We start from the raw sequence: 19259 nt of genomic DNA on the forward strand, positions 1-19259 counted from the left end.
TTCTAACGGCAAAAATAATGGTCAAACAAAAATATTCTAATATACCGAACACTGCTTACCGTGCATGAATACGTACATGTGCAAATCTAAACACCAAACAGTCCCAACGATTTCTGTGTGCAAATTTCAGGTTTCATGAATACGTACATTTGTTACTCGTGTCATCCTTAAAGTCTCTACTGCGTTTCATTTTATTGATCTAGCGTTGGTGTTGAGGTGAGAGGCATTATGCAACCAAAAGGGTAGTGAATGCCCACGGACACAAGAGGAGAGAGTGCTCGGAAGACTTGGAAATGTTCGGAGCTCAAATGCACAGTTCACAAATGGCAGCAGTCGACAGCTGGCGGCGGTAATGAAGGGCTGCTCGAGTGGCCACAGCCATTTCCATGTGTCTGGAGGAAGAGAATGGGAAGCGCTACTGTGTTAAGGTGGGAGAGAGGCCATGGAGATCCAGAAGCAAGACAGAACTGGAATGTAGACCCTGACCATGTACAGTATTTGCATTTAACGAATCAAACTTGCAGGTTTATGTCAAATGCTGATATAGTCCAACTCCATGCCTACTGCAGAGATCAAGTCCTTCTCTGAACTCAATTTCAGTTTTTTTGTTCGACACATTGGCTTATTGGTCTAGAATCATACATAGATAAACAAAGCTTCATGGCACCAGCAATGTGTATCATAATTGTAAAGAAATGTGACTACCCCCATGCTTGAGAACATTCAAAACAATATTGATTAGGAACTTGAAAAGAAAGTATTCAGTGAACTTGAGAGGAAAATACCACATTACCCGACTGATAACAACAGATTATACACAAATTGTCTACAGGAATTGAATGATTAAGGCAAGAACAATCTCATATTTCTAATTTGCATAGATAAACTACATGGTATTAGCTGGATACATACAACTCAAGCAGATTTTGCAGCTTCTGCAGCTTCTGCAGCTGCTTCTTCCTCTTGCAACTTCTTCAAGGATGGAGGTGGTCTGACGATTATGCTCCTCTTCCATTGTCTGTCAAACTTTCTTGATAACCTCTTACCAATTCCATCTTCAATCTCTCTTTCCCGCTTAACAGTAAGCAAGCGAGCAACCTACAATTGCAAATAAACTTCAGATTAGTACAGTATGGGTATGAAATATTCCCCTACAACCTCAACCACTCATTATAACACAGAAAGATGAATAGGAAACAACCAATTTAAGTCCAAAAATTGAGGAATTCTAACAAAAGTTGTATAAGTATGATTCAAGATGCTGCAAATATATCAAAGCTCAAGTATAGGAGAAAGAATTGAAGCAACAGTGAGCACCCAAGGTTCAATTTGACGCTTATTGTAATACCCAGCTCCACCCATCACCCAATCAAAACTCAGATGTTGCAGAACTGTGATTAAAAGATACAAACTAGAAACAGATAGACTTACTGGGATTGTAGTTGTCTTATATTCTTTAACACTCTTGCATAAGCAATTTGATTTTTGTGAATATAACTGAATTCTTGGAAACTTTTTAAGTGAAACACTTCATAGAACTCACATATTTGAGGTGACTTTAGCGGACATTAAAATTACGTGATACACTACAAGTGTTGTAAGTGAAATGAAAGACTACTGTGGGAGTTCCAATTCTGTATATACTCCAGTTGCCACACTACACGTGTTTTCCGCTCTTAAAGAACAAAAAATAAGAATAAACACATTTCAGTAGAAAGATTATACTAACAAATCAAGCTATATCAAAGCATTCAGAGTCGAAAAGTATTTTCCTGCCCAGAGAAAATCTTATTTCAGCCACCATTCCATTCCAGAACTGCAAACTTCCATTCCATTTGTTTCTCTTGTCTGCAAACTTTTTTTCAGATAAAGTTGACTAAAATAGAAAATTCCTATCATTATCGAATTCAGTCCTCAATTATATGAAAATGTAACCTGTAGTTTAGCTTAAACTTGAGAAGAAACCAAATATCAAGTGCAGGAGACTGAAAATCAAGCAATTGAATTATACTGAACTTGCAAACGAAACTCAACCATAAATACAACAAAACTCTGGCAGGAGACCAAAACTGGTGCAAACACGCTCAAGTTGCCAAACTAGAAAAGAACAAAGGTCTTAAACAAAAATAAAACATGCTCTGGCTGTGTAGTCTACTTAAGAAATTTACAAGATCAGTGTAAAGCTTTTACACCTAATTCGTGTGCTATCCTTTGCCGATAGTAGAACCCACAATAGACACACAATATTGCAGCATTCAACAAAAAATTCATACACCCCCAGTTAACAATCGACATCTGCTGAACTAGCTATATGACACTCAGCTGTGAACACATCAACGCTCTTGCCAGGGACCAAGACTTAAGCAAACACACTCAACTCCAGGTTCCCAAAATTAAAAAAGAACAAAGCTTTAAACAAAAACTAAAATAACAGATATGCTGGCATCGCATCTCACTTACATTTCAACACAATTGTTCCAAAGTTTATACCCCAAATTGCGTAAATGACGCACCACATTACAGCATTCAGCACCAAAAATCAAGCATAACCACACACACACACTACCTCAATTAACAGAAACACACAAATTACTCAACTTTATGGGTTATAACACATTAAAGCAACAAAGTTTTCATTTCCCATCCACATTTTTTTCGCTATAGCGTTCAAATTAAGATAGATTAGTTGAAAAGTGTAATACCCTTTTGCGCATACGCCGAAACTCACTGGAAGTAAACTCATTCCTAGCCGATTTCTGGAGCCGAAGCATAAAGAGCTCTCCTTTAAGATCAACCACCTCTTCATTAATCTCTTCAGTAGTCTTGGTTCTGATCTCCTTCATCTCCTCCTCTCTCTTGGCCATCATCACCACCGAAGAAGACGGCGAGGTTGACCGCCGGAACGACGCCGTGGGGAGGCGAATGCCGACGGGGGAGACGTGCTGGAGTCTGCGGCCGTTGAAGGAGGACTTGGGGATGTGGGAGAGGAGCTTTGGGGGTAGCGCAACCGTGGACGGTGGAGCAATGGAGATTGCGCCCAACATTGTTGTTGTGTTCTTGTTGAGTTTGTAGAGAGGAGGAGCTCGAGAGACTGTGTTGGGGTTTGGGATGTAGATAAGCTTTTGAACGCGTCCCAATCCAACCAAAGCCAACATAAGTGGAATTAAGCAAAGGTGAATTTTCATGGGGTTGTAAAAGTTTTTTCTTACACCAGTTCGGTGGCAGAACTATGAAATTGTCATATAAGGGTCCACATAAGAAATGTTTGTTCGACACTATAAGAGTACATTTTTCTCGTAAGTAAAGCAAATAGAAAATCGTAGCTTATGACACTCCTCATAAGAAGGAAACAAAAGCATTTCCAATGTGTAATGTTTGTGTTTGGTAGAGCTTATCAGCTAGTTAAGTAGGATTATGGCAACCTAAGCCAACTAGGAATAAATTCCATCCTATTAACTAAGAAGAGGAAACATCCTCCTCCTTCCATACAAGTGTTATATATAGTTAAAAGCTTTGGATAATCATTTTCATAGATTCAACAACGGTATCCTTAAAGGTTTTAGACCCCAAACACTAATCCACTCGAGGAATCTTTTTATAATGTTTCATCTCTCTGGCTGCAAAAAATAAAAATACATTAGAATTATAATTAAATACTTGTGACACCTTATACTTTAAGTGTAAAAAAAGTTTTGTCATTCTACTTTCAAATTTAATCTGTATATCTTTTAACTCTTATTTTTTAACAGTTTTGTCATTTTACTTTCAAATTAAACTTGTATATCCTTTAACTCTTATTTTTTAACAGTTTTGTCCTTTTTTTTAACAGTTTAGTCAATTCCGTTAGTTGACCATCAAAAAATTCCGTTAAACCGTTAAAATGCCTAGAATACCCCCAATTCAAATGAGATTTTTTTCTTTCTTTTCTCATGCCTTTTTTATTTTCTCTTTTGGTTTTTCTTGGTTTTAAATTTAATTCATCAGATGTGTTATCCAATATATATAATTGTAATCAACACAAATTATCAAATTAATTATAAACAAGAGGATAATTAATGACAATTGTTTAACATCAAGTTGGAAATAAATAATTTGAAACTATTTTTGCATCAAAGTATGGATATGATAGTAGAAGTCTTTTTTGTCTTAGCATTATAGAAATTAATCAAAATGTGTTTGTAGAGCATCATAATATAAAAGAAGTTTCTAACTGGATTTCAGTACTGGCACTCACATGTCATTTTAGGCATTATCCAATTGATTATAACATGTTTACAATTAATTTGATAATTTGTGTTGATTACAATTATATATATTTGATAGCATATATGATGAATGAAATTTAAAAACAAGAAAAACAAAAAGAAAGACCAAAAGAAAAAATAAAAAAGGCATAAGAAAAAAAGAAAAAAATATGATTTGAATTTGGGGTATTCTAGACATTTTAACGGCTTAACGGAATTTTTTAACGGTCAATTAACGGAATGGACAAAACTGTTAAAAATAAGAGTTAAAAGATATACAGATTAAATTTGAAAGTAAAATGACAAAACTGTTCTTACACCTAAAATATAGGGTATCACAAGTATTTAACCCTTAGAATTAAAAACCTCATTATATACGTTTTACACCTCCCTTACAAACCCGACAACTTGTAGTGATAGCTTATATATGGTGTTTTTTTTTAAATGAGAATTCATTCAATAAGGCAAACTTAAGCTAAGAAGGTCATTACATATCCACCCGCTATCACCTATTTCAGAATATATAGAGCTTTCTGGTACATGTAACATAGTGATATAAATGATATACCAACTATCTAAACACTTCCGCACGATGCAAGAAAAAAAACCTACACCATGACAAGCCTGGTTTCGGTAACAAAGCAAAGCAACCAAAAACAAAAAACAAACTAAAGTCCATACAAAAAAACTAAAAAAACTTGAAAAGATAGAAGTCAAGACGAGCTTGACATACAGTTAGAATAAACTTAACTTATTATCATGACAAGCTCGACTGCACGCTCAAAGAGTAGGAGTCTAAGACCAAATGTAACCCAACCAGCCTAGAAACTAGTCCTCTCCATCCCAAAGAAGAAATCGCCGTCGTTGCAAGGACCACAACACCACCACCGCAAAACCACATGAAGAGTCACCAGCAAAACCTGGACATCAACTGGAAACCCAAAGAGAGTATGCCACTGATGCACATAGACCACCAATGCCTCCATAACCAACTTTGTTGCATGGAATTTACAGACCGAGCAGAAACAACAACTTCAACTCCAAGAGCATCATACCAGAATTGAACCAACGAGTTACAATCAATCTCAAAAACACCCACGAAGAGCCCAGACAAGAGATCCCGGCAACAACACAACAAAGGTAGAGATAGAGCCTCTACCGGCATTGCTTATATACGTTACTTTGGTCGGAAAAAAAAATTAATTACAGTATATTATAACGTTATGGCACACGTGAGCAGATGACGTGGAGCTCACCAGTAAATAGTTGAGCTTCTTCGAATTTTATTCAATTTCCTCTAGTTATTTAATTTCAGTTATTTCCGTATTTTCTTATTGCTTTTTCCTCTCCTCCTCCTCCTCTCTCTTTTTTCTTCACTCAACGAAACAACTCCCAACCCCTCTCTTCTCGTTCTCTCAGAAACTCTCACTTGAACCCTAGCAATCCCCGACCCGACCCGACCCGCGGACGATTGACCCGGCATGCGAATCGCCGAGTCAAACCGGCGAAAGAGGAGGATCTAGAATTATCCGATTGGGGTGTGGGGAGGAGCATTGACTCGGTCCGACGATGGGCGCTGCCGGCTCCAAACTCGAGAAGGCTCTCGGCGACCAGTTCCCGGAAGGCGAGCGATATTTCGGCCTCGAGAATTTCGGCAACACTTGCTATTGTAACAGCGTTTTGCAGGTTTCCACCTCCGAAATCAATCTCGTATTTTTTTCTTTAGTGAAATTGTGGAAATTAGGGTTTGAGTTTGATTTGGAATTAGTAATTTTGGGGCTGAATGAGGTTTGAGCTGGGATAGGGGTAATATGGGTAATGGTAAAGTTATGGAATTGGGGATAATTGTGTAGTGCAAGCTTGGATTTTTAGGTTTGTGGTGTAGATTTTGTGTTAGCATCGTTTTGGTTTTGTATTGGCGGGTTGTGTTTTTCGATGGGGAGATTAAGGTGTGAGCATTTGCTGCATTGCTGTTTCAGTGTTTAGTTAGTGACAGAAGTTAGGTGCTGCTATGCCAAATGCTGGTGTTGGGTGATGGCAGTGTTTCGTTTTGGTCGGTTTAAGATGGATGGGGCTAATGTGTGCTCATCTGACCACAATTGAGAATTTAGTGGATGAAGATAGAATTGGTAGCTAGGTTGTTGTGATGGTGTAGTGTATCACTGAGTGTTAAACTAAGACCAGTGATTGAATTGGAGCGGAAGGTGTCATCATTGATGTCAACCTCATTAGTGTGATTATTATCATCTGATGATGTGTTCAGAATTTCTTGTTCTTGAAAAGTTATAGCACATTTTCCAAGTACAAGTATCAATTATACCATTATATTCTAAAAGACTCTTCCTTCGTCTCTATGGTTTTAAAAGAAATTAAATCTGTATGATTGATGTTTATTCATTATCACTAGAAATGAAAAAGGGTCTTTTGTAGATAGTTTGAAAGTCAATGTCATAAAGTTACCATCAATTGCCATTTCTTTTGTTGTTTCCTATGGAAAACAGGCTTATCCTTTTAATTTCTTGATGCAGGCACTTTATTTCTGCGTTCCATTCCGCGAACAGTTGTTAGAATACTATTCCAACAGTAAGAATATTGGGGATACAGAAGAAAATCTCTTGACATGCTTAGCAGATTTGTTTACGCAGGTAAAAATTTCAGTAGATTTATATGACACCTATTCATGAATATGATCAGCTCAGGTGTAACTAGGTTGATGTTGACAAGTTTTAAAACTATAATGTATAGCTGTAATTAGGCTGATGTCCACAAGTTATCAAACTATAACGTTTAGCTGTAACTAGGCTGATGTTAACAAGTTTTCAAACTATAATGTTATGTATGCTGTACCCTTTCCCCTAATCCTTTTTAATGCAACCTTATAGTAAGTCATCGACTGCATTTGGTTTTGATATTCTCGGGGAGAAAGTAAGTCGTCTTTTCTTGCTTTACCTCTACAAGGTTGTTCACCCTGTAGGACCTAAATGCTTCTGCTTTACTGTGAAACTGTGAATTAGATGACCCAGTACTATTAATTGAAGTATCCAATTGTGCCATGAAATATATAAATGCGATGTTTCTCAAGACAATATCCTTGTATCCATCCTAAAATATTGCTTGACAAAAGTCTTAAAACCTGTTATGCTTTCTGGGATGTGTTCTGTAATAGCACATATGGTTTATGAGTCTCAGTTCTGAGACCAACGGATGCTTATTCCTTTGTTGCAGATAAGTTCACAAAAGAAGAAAACAGGTGTAATTGCTCCAAAGCGTTTCGTACAGAGATTGAAGAAACAAAATGAGCTCTTTCGCAGCTACATGCATCAGGTACATCTTCCATTTAAATACTAGCTGAACTTTTCCTAGGAAGACAATACTAGAAATCTTCATTTGAAATATGGTATGTTTATCTAAAGGTCAACATGTTCACTGCTATACTATTTGGCAGCATTTGAGTAGAAAAAGAAAATATCTCTCATTAGTCAATTATTGATCACTTTTTTAGTAAGCAACTAAGTGTGGGGATTACACATACAGTCTTGTGAAGATGGTATTCTAGTGGATTCACTGTTAGAGACCATGGGGATGTCTCTAACCTGTTAGTAATTTAATCATCTGGGTCATTGTATGTGCTTAAAGTGATGGTATGTAATTGAAAGGTGATGAAGCTAAAGGAACTGCTTTTGGGCTAGTTGTGGTCATCAGAGTATGTGTAATATCACCACGTTAAAATAACATAATCATTACAGTGTAGGACGGTGCTGTTGAAAATATGTATAAATTGGAAACATAATATGCCTCTGGTTCTCACTTTTGGTTTACGCTTTTCTTTGGTAAACAGGTCGTAAATGTGGTTTCAAACGCTGTTTGCTGTTACTTCAATTTATTTGTGGGATGATATAAGAGTATTCTTTACCTTCTGGTATAAAAATGCTCCTTGTATCATTGCTAAATCCTTTTGGCGAACAGTTCAGGAGAATTCTACTTTTATTTTATTGCATGCTGCTAGAATATTGTAGTATTATATTACACAAGTAGTCTATATGAATGACTATTGTCATCTTTTTCATTCTGGTTTTGTAGGATGCTCATGAATTCTTAAACTTTTTGCTAAACGAACTTGTCGACATACTGGAGAAGGAAGCACAAGCTACAAAAAGTGATCAAGAAACTTCTTCACCTCCTGAGAAGCTGGCAAATGGTCCAAAGAATGTTCAAGCTAATGGTTCTCATAAAGATCCCTTAGTTACGTGGGTGCACAAAAATTTTCAGGTGATTTTGCTCTGTCAAATTATATACTAGTTTCAGTTTCCTTGTAATTCCCGAGAATCTGATATGCCCACATCTGTGCGCACTTTCTGTTGGTGGTTAGTTTTTTTTTCTTATTCAAAACAATCACTTGACCTATCGACCTTTACTACGAGGAATATCAATTGAAATAAAAGGGGAAACACCAAATTCCTAGCATATAGTTTCCGTTATTAAGAGGCTAATCATTTGCAATTATTATATGAGTCAGGGAATACTCACCAATGAAACAAGGTGCTTACGGTGTGAGACAGTGACTGCAAGAGATGAAACATTTTTTGACTTGAGCCTTGACATTGAACAGAACAGTTCAATAACAAGCTGTTTGAAAAACTTTAGTTCAACAGAGACATTGAATGCTGAGGACAAATTTTTTTGCGACAAGTGCTGCAGGTAGATGCTCACACAGAATCTATCTACTTGCCTTCATTGACATGTGCAGTTTGTACTTCCGTTTCCACTGTTGAACTTCAGATGGTTATTACTTATTACCATTGATTGGCATTGTTGGTCCTTATCTTGGTTGTTATGTCACTAACATAAGTGTTCAAGCATCGAATTTAGATATTGTTCAAGAGTTCAAACATAGAGAAATGGGTTATATGCAGGCTGTTCGCAATTGCAATCACTTGCTGGTACCCTTCTGATTAAAGATTGACCTGACTAGCAAAGTGTGATACCTTTTCTTTATGCTTTCAGGATTCAAAATTTAATCTTGATTTATAAAGAATCAGTCTTAAAAATGTTTTGCGCTTTCAGATAGATAACATGAAAATTTAGGAGTTGGTCATCCCAATGTGTGAACTGCTTAGATTATGCATGTATATTAGTGTTTTTTTCCTAGCTGATAGATAGTTTTATACCATATGCAGTTTGCAAGAAGCACAGAAGAGGATGAAGATAAAGAAGCCACCTCACGTTCTGGTCATACATTTGAAGCGGTTCAAGTACATTGAGCAGCTTGGCCGATACAAGAAGCTATCTTACCGGGTTGTATTTCCACTGGAGCTCAAGTTGAGCAACATGGTTGAAGATGCAGAGTCCGAGTATTCCCTGTTTGCAGTTGTTGTCCATGTTGGGAGTGGTCCAAACCATGGACACTATGTTAGCCTTGTGAAAAGCCATAATCACTGGTTATTTTTTGATGACGAAAATGTGGAGATGATTGATGAGTCTGCTGTGCAAACTTTCTTTGGGTCAGCACAGGAGTATTCGAGTAATACAGATCACGGATACATCTTGTTCTATGAAAGCCTCGGCACCAGCAACAAGAGTTAAGATTAAGAAGAGATGGCTTTCAATTTAAGATGGTTAGTTATTTCTAATCATATGGACTTTTGCTTTTCTTCTGTTTCCCCGATGTTTACTATTTTTCTCTTTTTCCCCCTTTTTCCAACCTGTGGGAAGAGCTGTCAAATATCAATGAGATGTGATATGGGTTGTGAAAAAATGTATACTTAGGTGGTTCGCATGTACAGTGGATGATGGAAGCACACCATCCTTTTTTGTTTCTCTTTGCTTCTTTTCTTAACAATAAGAAAAAGGGTAGTGTATATGGTGAGAATATTCAGACAGTATTTATTCTTCACGGTTGAGAGAATGTTAACATTAGAAATGCCGTGCAATGAGAATTCGCTCTTCACTCCTTTCTTGTATGGGACCTTGTTTTGAGACTTTGATTTTGCTGATGGATATACAAACCTCCAAGATGCCTTCTCTTCTCTTCAATATTCTTTGCACAAATCTCAGATGCCTTCTCTGGCAATGTTGTTTTCCCTGATACTTTCGGCAGTACTACAATCAATTGCAGCAGCTATGCCAGCTAACAATATTAGCACTCCATGAATGTGATGGTATCTCATAGATGAGTGTACAAGAGTTGTTTTAGTGTATTCATTCAAGTGATTCTCACTCGCTTAAATGACTTAATAGTCGATTTGGGTTACTTTATACAATCCCAGTAGATTTTGATTGAAAGATGGTTGAATATAACTCAGCTTAGAATATATTTGATCACATATCACCCATTTCCCCTCATGCATACACACTAATACTGCAATTTGGAGTATCTCCAACAAATAATGCATTTTGGGGAAAAATGAGAATTTGGAGAAAAAAATGACCATTTTTCACTCTTAACAGTTTTTCTATCTCATTCTTTAAAATAGAGAAATTGATGAAAGAGGAGTGGATTTTCTAGATTTACAAGATTTGGCAAAAATTGGTGTAGCTATTGCCACCCCACGATGTACTTTGTTCACTATCGCTACTCATTTCACCCGACATTTTAAATTTAACATTAAATTTGTTTATTTCACCCACTTCTTTTTCTAAGCATGTCCTTATATGACATATGGAATTTAAAAAGAAAATTTTTATAGAAAATCTTTTAAATAAATTACATCAATATAAAAGGAAAAATAAAGTTTTCAATTATGATTCTATTAATCTAATTCATATATTTCTTCTTCAAGTATTTCTTTTTATTTAAAAAAAGAAAAGATTCAGTGTTTATCTAATATAAATGTCAAAAAAAATCATAGGTTGACAACTTTGAGTTGTAGAAAAAAGTCGTAGATTATCAACTTTGAGCAATGAAAAGAAGATTGATTTTGATGTTAATTTTTTTTTCTAATGTTCACAAGGTTTATAAAGATTGTATTAAGTTAACAATAATGATTTATGATTTGAATAATAAATTACGTATGATTATCGAACAGATAAATAGAAAAATTTTGATAAAAAGATAAATATTTTCATATTCGGGTGGAAAAGATCGATATTTAATGACAAATTAAATATATTTTGTATACATATAATTAATTGATTATGTAATTTAGAAAATTTGTGTACTTAATAGTCATTTTACACATGGGTAATATATTATTTCAATAATTGAAATTTTTGTGGGGTGAACAAAGAGCTGATGGAGTGGCAATAGACGCACCGGTAAAAATTTGCATAACAAAATATTAAATGCTTGCACTTTCTTCAACAACTCAAACTTATATTATAACCAATAAAAAATCTGTAATAAATATTTCAAGTCAACAATATGAAATTATGAAATATTTTATGGTTATAATAAATAAGAAAATAGAATATTTAATTATTGTAATCAATGCAAAAATCTGCAAAATAAAGAAAATGTTGGAGTTGGAGCATAAATTTTTTAGAAATTTAGAAATTTGTTTTTCTTTTGGAGAAAATATGGAAAATCTGGTGATGCTTTGTGAACTACAGTTTGCTGATCAACTTGGCAATAAATTTGCTCGAGAGGTTCAACATAATTTCCCTATGTTAAACCATAGAGTGTAATTTCAAAAGGGATAAGTTCCCTAATCGCCGGGCTATCATTAAACTAAAGGGACTACTCTTCTGTATTTATAGACTGATAATGTATCACACACAGCAAGAGTTTCACATTAAGAAACAAACTTTCATTCAGACCACCGAAAAAAAAAACACGAACCCTTCGAGTCAAAGCAGAGTAAAGCTTGCAAAATGCACCTGTCATCTTCTATTCTGCTGTCTAAATACTTCTGGTAAAGTATAGAATGTAGATTGCAGAGTATGAATTAGTCAGACTATTCGAAATTGGAGAGTAAATAAATATGCAGAGTACGAGTATAATGCTTGATGCAACCACCGCAGGCCATATACAAAGTTGTCATCACCAGCAGAGCTTACGTGGTGGTCAGTTTGCTTTGCAAAGTTGGCAGCTCTTAGTCTTACTCTGATCATACAAATAGCAGGAACTCGTCGTTTCCTCAATCCGGTTATATATTCAGAGGGTGAACTTTAGCCGACTGTCGAAAGTAGTCGAAGTACCACTATGCAACAATGCTACAAAAGAACAGACTCGTGGGAATAGATTGCAGAGTAATTCAAAAGAATATGATTGCAGAGTAAAGGAAACTTGAAATTCACGAGCTTAGAACCATCCATAGCTAAGCAGGACACGTACGTAAATATTAGTACTCTGCAAAATTATACTCTGCAAACTGGCCTCTCTCCTTTTGACAACAAGAAAGTTTCTTCAACTCCCACCAGAGGCTTATATTTTCCTATATAAGAAGAGCAAAGTGTAAAACTCGAACAATACTGGAAAAGAGAAGAATCAAAGACATATTGATCGAAGATGAATCTTAACACTGCAGTAGTGCTTCAGACTCAACCAAAGTAAGTAGGCCGTTTTCTTTTGCCTTTGTCGTTTTGATTCTTCCTTCTTTGTAAGCTAATTTTTTTTTTTGTCATTACCTAATGATATAATGCTTCTTCATTCTCATAATCTCATATATAGCAGCACAGGGCAAGGGGGTCACATTTCTCATGGGCTGATATTGCACCAATGGATTTTTCTACCAGTCATGGGCATTTTCGGGTGGCTACTCCAACTGAAGTACACATCTGGGAATGCATCTCCATTTGTCACCGACTATGTTACCATGCTCATGTTTGTCGTCGCCTTCTTTGTTTACTTTGCATTTTTGACTGTCAAACTTTTAGTCCATGCTCTCAATTCAGATACGAGGGAGTTCCTCAACAACATAACCCTCTTGTTCGGAACTCTGGCCTCAATCTTGCTATTGCTTATCCTCGTTCAAGCTTTCGGGTTGTTTGCCCTTCTCTTGTGGACAATTTATTTTGTGAGAGATGTTGCAACTAAGAAGTCGTACGTAGTTGCGGTTTGTGATGTCCTTCACATAGTGAAAGAGATGATAAATGACAACTTGGTGGAGACTAACGCAGTACAACCCCAACCACCACCATCACCACCACCACCACCACAACCAGCACCACCACATATTGTTCTACAAATTCAAGATGCAGGAGAACCAAATAATCTTTGAAGAAACAGGAATTTGGATTAGCGTGATGATCTAGCGCCAATTACCACATGAGAGAAGTCAAAATTTTCAGGCATCCAACACATTTACTCTTAATTCACTAGCGTGATGATCCAGACTCGTTAGGAGTTTGATACATTCATGGATCAACGCTCAGTACTCAAGGCGCCAATTTTAGTTAGCTGAAATATTTTTAGTCGTAATAGAAGTGACAAATTCTGGAGTCACATTTACCTGTAATTCCATTTTTTTGGGATAACATTTACTTATATAAAGTTCTAAAAGAAATCAAATGCCGGCGTAAGACAAGAAACAAAATAAGTTCAACAGAACTTGATAATGTAAAACAATAATCTGCTTGTTGCGTACACAAATAGCTTTCTAGAAGACCAAACTTTCATTGTTGTGTGACCGGAGCTACAGATTTCATCTTTTGGTGAAAGGGAACTGAAGGCTGTTAAGGTTTAGAGCCATTGGAGGATAGACTTTTCTGATATACTTTTCGTTATGCGATTTTTCCCGACGAATGCTCTCTGATGACTAATGTTCTGATACTAGTAAGCTGGATAAGTTTTGAAATCCCAAAATTAACCTATACCATATTTAAAGACGTGACAAATATAACTTCTATCTAATTATAGGTACCCCTCATTTCTAATAGTACCGAGGCCTTTGTGTTGAACTCAATACCTAATTGACCGGGTGATTAAGTTGAAATATATAGATACAACAATAGGCTACAGACCAGAGTAACTCCAGAGGTCATCAGTACAGATGTGGTCATACATACATATGTTGTCATCCAGCAAGGCATTAGTGTCTATGATGTTATAATCCATATCAGATGCTGCCCCTACAGAGTTGTTCATCACCTGCAACATCCTGTCATAATCCATATCAACCGATGACCCTTCAGAGCTGTTCGCCGCCTGCAAAATCCATACATAAGAGTTCATTACAACTACAGGTATAGATGCTTTATAAGTTATAACTGAAACTCAGGCCTTATAGGCCAAAGGGCAGAGAAGAGAATACCTTTGTTTCCTGAATGTCGGTGATAATATCTGACACTTGACGGTATTGAGAAATATTTTAACAGTTGATGGTATTGATCTCTTGCTTCAGGAGTCTGAACCATGGACTTCACCCTAGCAAGTGCATTTTTCAACCTTTCCTCTGTTTGCTTCCTTCCCTCTTTTAGAAAATCATACTCATTCTCCTTTGAGGGTGAAGCTTGTATGTTACGTTCTACATCACTAAGTGGTTCTGGCTTGAATCCGCGCAACCCACTTCTTTTTCGTCTCCAACGTAAAATGATCTTCTCTAAAATCCCTACTGCCCACAGTATCTTTGTATAACTTTTCCTCTCTTGGTGACCTCTTACATTGGCCTTTTGAAAGTTCAAAAAGGTACAAGGAAGAAAGCTTAATGAAGTAGACAAATGTAACATAAATGGAGATTACAAAATAGTGTTAACAAGACCATCACTAAAATATACCTGAATTCTGAGAATTCTGCTCCGGATTATCAAAAAATCTTTTATATTCCGATTGCGGAACTTATCTGCTGTTTGTATTGCTGTAGAGTTGACATGCTGGTCACATTTCTTTTGTGACTTGATTGCAATGAGTGATACTGCCCCTTCATCTGAAGTTTTTGATTTATCACCATGCTCTTTCAACTGCTTCTTTTTGAAAGGTTGTACGCTGGACACTTGATGAATCACAGCAGCAGCTTGAGTAGCATTACAAACAGCGGTTGAACAAGCCCTCATGGAAGGCCTGTCCACTAATTCCCCATTGCTGCTAGATGCTGACATTCCTTCTGGAACTGGGTGTACTGACATTTCTGGAATCGGTTGCACTGATTTTTCTCCTGAACTCCCTGCAGAATTTACATCCATGATATCCAATTTAAGAGACGAAAGGTGGGCACTCAAAGAAGATGCTGCAAGATAACCAGCAATTCCTCTGTATCCCTTTTCAGAAGCTAGGTCCGCCGGTGTTTTGCCAGTAGGATTTTTGGTACATGGATCTGTTAGTGCTCCAGGAGCTGCACCAAGTCTAATGAGCAAAGCAACTGCCCGGTCTCTGATATCATGATCATTTTATTTAGAGAGAAAGCAAACATGGCGATATGAGAAAACTAAATAGATAACTGAAGAATGAAGGAATCAGCTGACAGTGGTTCTATCTGAAAATTCTGCTCTTATAATCTACATGTCTTGACAGGTAAATGCATGCTCTTGATTAAAGAGAAATCTTTTATAAATGAGATTTTTTTTAAATGAGAATAAGTTCCTCCATTTTACTCCCCCTTGGATATTCACTCCATAGTATACCACATTCTAAAAGCTTAAAATCACTCTGCAAGTTTTTTTTTTCTTTTTTCGAACATTTGTACATTACTCTTTCTGTGTTAAGTCAGAAACTGCAACAGTTTAAGGAAGCACCAGTGCATGTAATGGTAAATTTTCGTTGAAAAAATGATGATTTTTAATTAACAAATACGTGCAATAACCAGAAATGAGGAACATATTTTATTTTAGATGATCACCTGCCACAAAAAGCTGCCCAATGAAGTGCCGTCCATCCATTATCGTCACGAAAATCAACACTGACTCCAGCAATTTTCATAGGTGATAAGACCCAGTCATAGCCAAGAGCAGCTCCAATATGTAACACACCTTGGCCGCCTTCGTCCAGTACCCTTAAGCCATTTCCACCAACAACCAGCTTCATCAAGAGCCATTCATGAAACTTGTCCTTAAGAAACTGTTGAAGCAACTGCTCCGTTACTGTAGTTAAGGAAAACTCATCCGGAAAAAGCTTTAGCATCTCAACTCTTTCCTCATTGTCATTTTTCAGTAATGAACTAATTTTCCTAGGCAAATCAGACTTCTCAGATACACATATTGGATTATACTGTCTATGTTTAACACTTGGATTGAAACTTGGGAACCTAAAACTTGGGGACAGTAACTTTCCAAAACGTATAACAAGTGTATGGTCATTGCAGCAGTCATCCTTATCATACGCGTCTTGAAGGTGGTTGACTCGGTACTCAAAAATCCTCTTTTCACTACACGCTAACCTATTGGAACATGTTACATAGAAAGGAATCCTAGCAGCCCTATGTGTGGGCGTATAACAGCGAAGAACACCATCTGCTAAAACCTCAGCGGGAACTTCTACTTCCCTAAACATACATGACCACTTAAAACTTTCTAATTCTTGACTCTTTAAGAATCTTCCCACAACAACGACCTGCATATAAGGAGTTAAACTAGATATCATGACACTTCAGAGACAATGCAACTCTGGCAAAGAAGTAAAACATTCATAAAACATCTCGGATCTACCCTAAGATCATCCTCCACTTATAGCTTAATTGACATAGGAACATACCAGAGCAACAACAAAAATACATTACCTTTGTTTCAGAGCTTTCATAAGCCCAGTTTGGTGAAAAATCAATTATGTTGAAGAGAAGATCCTGGAATAGAGAAGACCCCAGTTTAGCTATTTCAACATGCTGAAGAGCACTAGTCCCATCAATCCCATTATCACTGGATAGAGTATACAAGTGATCCTCAGAACTTGACATCTGTTGCTTAGTCAGGCCTCCAAGTTCTGTATTCATACATTGAGTGGAACTGTCAAGATTCTTCAATATTCGAGGGTCATTTTTCTCATCAGAGTCTCTATGCAAAGAAGACTCATTTTGCTTATCCAAATGCATATGGCTAGCAGGCCCCAGGGACTTGAGTAACTCAACTGCATCGAATCCTCCATTGAATGAAGTACTGGCAGGAAATGTGGTATCCAAATGCATAGTCCGATTGATAGACAACTCGGAACATGATAAGTTACCTTCAGAAGTCTGTTGGCAATTCAAAGTTTCAAACAATAGCATGGGCATAAATTTGAAGAGGCCAAGATAATCTATGAACTATTGCCATTGTAACTATATTTGATTTACTCAATAATGGCAATGATTTGATTTCTGGATGTATTGATTGTTGCAAAGAATATTATTTGAAAGAAGATATCATTAACATTTTGGGGCAGCAAACTGCAAAAGAATGAGATCCCTGTATCACACACACGGACATGCACATATACACAGTGACACACAAAGACTACTGTTTATTGAATTAATAGAATGATTCTTAGATGAAAACAATAGACTGGTATTTAAAAACACAATAACAAATTGAAAAAACAAATGATAGTACTGAGGAAGTGAGGATGCATAACCTTTACATCTCGATAGTGGACCAGAACTATGTCAGATAGACGCCTGCAGCAGAAACATGGAAATAAAATTTAGAGCCAACACAATTAGCATGCAGGATTAAAATTTATTACACTTGACTATTGGATTTGAAATTTTGGAAGGTAGAGGAGTTCAAATGAGCAAGCATTCTCACAGAGGGATATGTTCAAAACAGGTAAGACTTTAAAACAGCAAAAGTTGTAGAGATTCTTCTATAAACTCACTTTTCAATCATCCAATAACACCGTCTTTGGAAGTTTTCATTTTCTTCTCCATGGGCATAGTAGCAATGTAATGCCTCTACTCCTCCAGCCTGATCGATATACAATCATTATTCAATACACGAAAAGAAGAAGTCATCAACCAATTAGCTCTTGAACTATAATAAAGAAAACTGAGATTATCAATGGAACACACACACAATCAAGATGAGAAAACTTTTGCAACACTTTAGCTGAAAGACAATCCAAATCTGTCCTGATAAAAAAATAAAACTGAAGTTTCTAGCTTTGTTGGACATATTCCAGCTCCAATAGATACTTAAAATACACATCTCTGTGGGTGGTATCTGCATAAACATTCACCTACCTATTGAACATGTTGAATATTTTCCTTGGAAAAAACCTTAATTTTCAATCAAACTTGCAAATGTTATCAGCCTTATCACAAGAAGTAGTTACCAGAACAGTTTAACTTGTTTTTCGCACTCGGTATGATATAGTCAAGTGTGCTTAATTACCTTGAGCCACTCATGGGCTTCCTTCACCGCCTTTCTGTCTTTAGTCTTCTTCCATCTATACCCATCTTTTCTGAAAGACCTCAGCACCTTCCGATCATAAAGTAACAATGTTCCACCTAAACAAAATCTTATAGCATGTCAAGTCAAAAATCAGAATATGTTCCACCTAAACCATCTGAATCCAACACATGAAAACTTAACCAATTAAAACTCAAGACTAGCTGCACACAAGGATCAACATACATAGAAACTTAAGTTTGGAGTGCGGTAAATTAAGAAATCATACTCATTGGAGTATCTGCATGCTTCTCAGAAAGCCCAAGTTCTGTATGATATCGAAGAATTTCACAAATTTCGGCAGGGTGTAGCCATCGATCCTGTGCTTGTAGAACTATTTGCGGAACTCCTGCACCACGCAACCAATAATATCACCATCTAAGTCCAATAAGTTTGATCTCAAAGGTAACTGAACTTGATGTTACTTTGGTTACTGAATCACCAAACTAGTAAGTAAAACAGCTCAATGTACTGCATATTTCAAACTCACCTAATTGATCATCAGGGCGTTGTCGTTTCCTAGCCGCCATGGATTCCTATGTTGCTCAGCTAAAAGATGTCTGGAACTTTTCAGTGTTTGAGTGAGATATAGGAAGCTTTGCTGTGTTGCCCTCCAAAAAGACCCATTTAAATAATGACCAAGAGAGGGAGAGGGAGTAATGCAGAGTGAAGCTGATATGTGGCGTTGAATTCAAACGCAAATGCAGAGTACAAAGTCTTCATTTCACACCCAAAATGGTGAGTGATCGGACTATTAATCTTGGCTTTGTCAACGTGCGCATTTGA

The 19259-nt window shown here is 36.6% G+C and overlaps 3 protein-coding genes across 3 annotated transcripts; 1 reads left to right on the forward strand and 2 right to left on the reverse strand.

Annotated features, from left to right (window-relative positions):
- Window positions 1–782: 782 nt before the first annotated feature.
- On the reverse strand, window positions 783–3125 carry LOC126805116 (50S ribosomal protein L29, chloroplastic). Its single transcript, XM_050532220.1, has 2 exons — window positions 2703–3125; window positions 783–1098 (listed from the first exon to the last, which is right to left on the reverse strand). Exons 1-2 carry the CDS (start codon window positions 3042–3044, stop codon window positions 916–918), a joined length of 525 nt encoding a protein of 174 aa, XP_050388177.1. The 5' UTR covers window positions 3045–3125; the 3' UTR covers window positions 783–915.
- A 2480-nt stretch (window positions 3126–5605) lies between these two features.
- Window positions 5606–10286, forward strand: LOC126805107 (ubiquitin carboxyl-terminal hydrolase 4). The gene is made up of 6 exons (XM_050532211.1): window positions 5606–5930; window positions 6773–6889; window positions 7470–7568; window positions 8325–8513; window positions 8761–8942; window positions 9422–10286. Exons 1-6 carry the CDS (start codon window positions 5814–5816, stop codon window positions 9825–9827), a joined length of 1110 nt encoding a protein of 369 aa, XP_050388168.1. The 5' UTR covers window positions 5606–5813; the 3' UTR covers window positions 9828–10286.
- Window positions 10287–13768: 3482 nt separating this feature from the next.
- LOC126805094 (calmodulin-binding transcription activator 3-like) lies at window positions 13769–19145 on the reverse strand. Its single transcript, XM_050532195.1, has 10 exons — window positions 18964–19145; window positions 18703–18822; window positions 18417–18532; window positions 17902–17990; window positions 17659–17701; window positions 16832–17281; window positions 15956–16665; window positions 14898–15489; window positions 14435–14789; window positions 13769–14328 (listed from the first exon to the last, which is right to left on the reverse strand). Exons 1-10 carry the CDS (start codon window positions 19001–19003, stop codon window positions 14312–14314), a joined length of 2532 nt encoding a protein of 843 aa, XP_050388152.1. The 5' UTR covers window positions 19004–19145; the 3' UTR covers window positions 13769–14311.
- Window positions 19146–19259: the final 114 nt, after the last annotated feature.

Source organism: Argentina anserina, chromosome 1, assembly GCF_933775445.1.
Source record: "Argentina anserina chromosome 1, drPotAnse1.1, whole genome shotgun sequence".
Taxonomy (NCBI): Eukaryota; Viridiplantae; Streptophyta; class Magnoliopsida; order Rosales; family Rosaceae; genus Argentina; species Argentina anserina.

Bases quoted from the DNA above. Each gene is read 5' to 3' on its own strand.
- LOC126805116 (XM_050532220.1), bottom strand. From the start codon at position 3,044: ATGTTGGGCGCAATCTCCATTGCTCCACCGTCCACGGTTGCGCTACCC. The intron at 1,099-2,702 runs GTATTACACTTT...TTGCAATTGTAG, and splicing joins TTCGGCGTATGCGCAAAAGG to GTTGCTCGCTTGCTTACTGT.
- LOC126805094 (XM_050532195.1), bottom strand. From the start codon at position 19,003: ATGGCGGCTAGGAAACGACAACGCCCTGATGATCAATTAG. The intron at 16,666-16,831 runs GTAATGTATTTT...CCTTATATGCAG, and splicing joins ATGAAAGCTCTGAAACAAAG to GTCGTTGTTGTGGGAAGATT. The intron at 14,790-14,897 runs GTATATTTTAGT...AACTTTCAAAAG, and splicing joins GCAGAATTCTCAGAATTCAG to GCCAATGTAAGAGGTCACCA.
- LOC126805107 (XM_050532211.1), top strand. From the start codon at position 5,814: ATGGGCGCTGCCGGCTCCAAACTCGAGAAGGCTCTCGGCGACCAGTTC. The intron at 5,931-6,772 runs GTTTCCACCTCC...TTCTTGATGCAG, and splicing joins ATTGTAACAGCGTTTTGCAG to GCACTTTATTTCTGCGTTCC. The intron at 8,514-8,760 runs GTGATTTTGCTC...TATATGAGTCAG, and splicing joins GGGTGCACAAAAATTTTCAG to GGAATACTCACCAATGAAAC.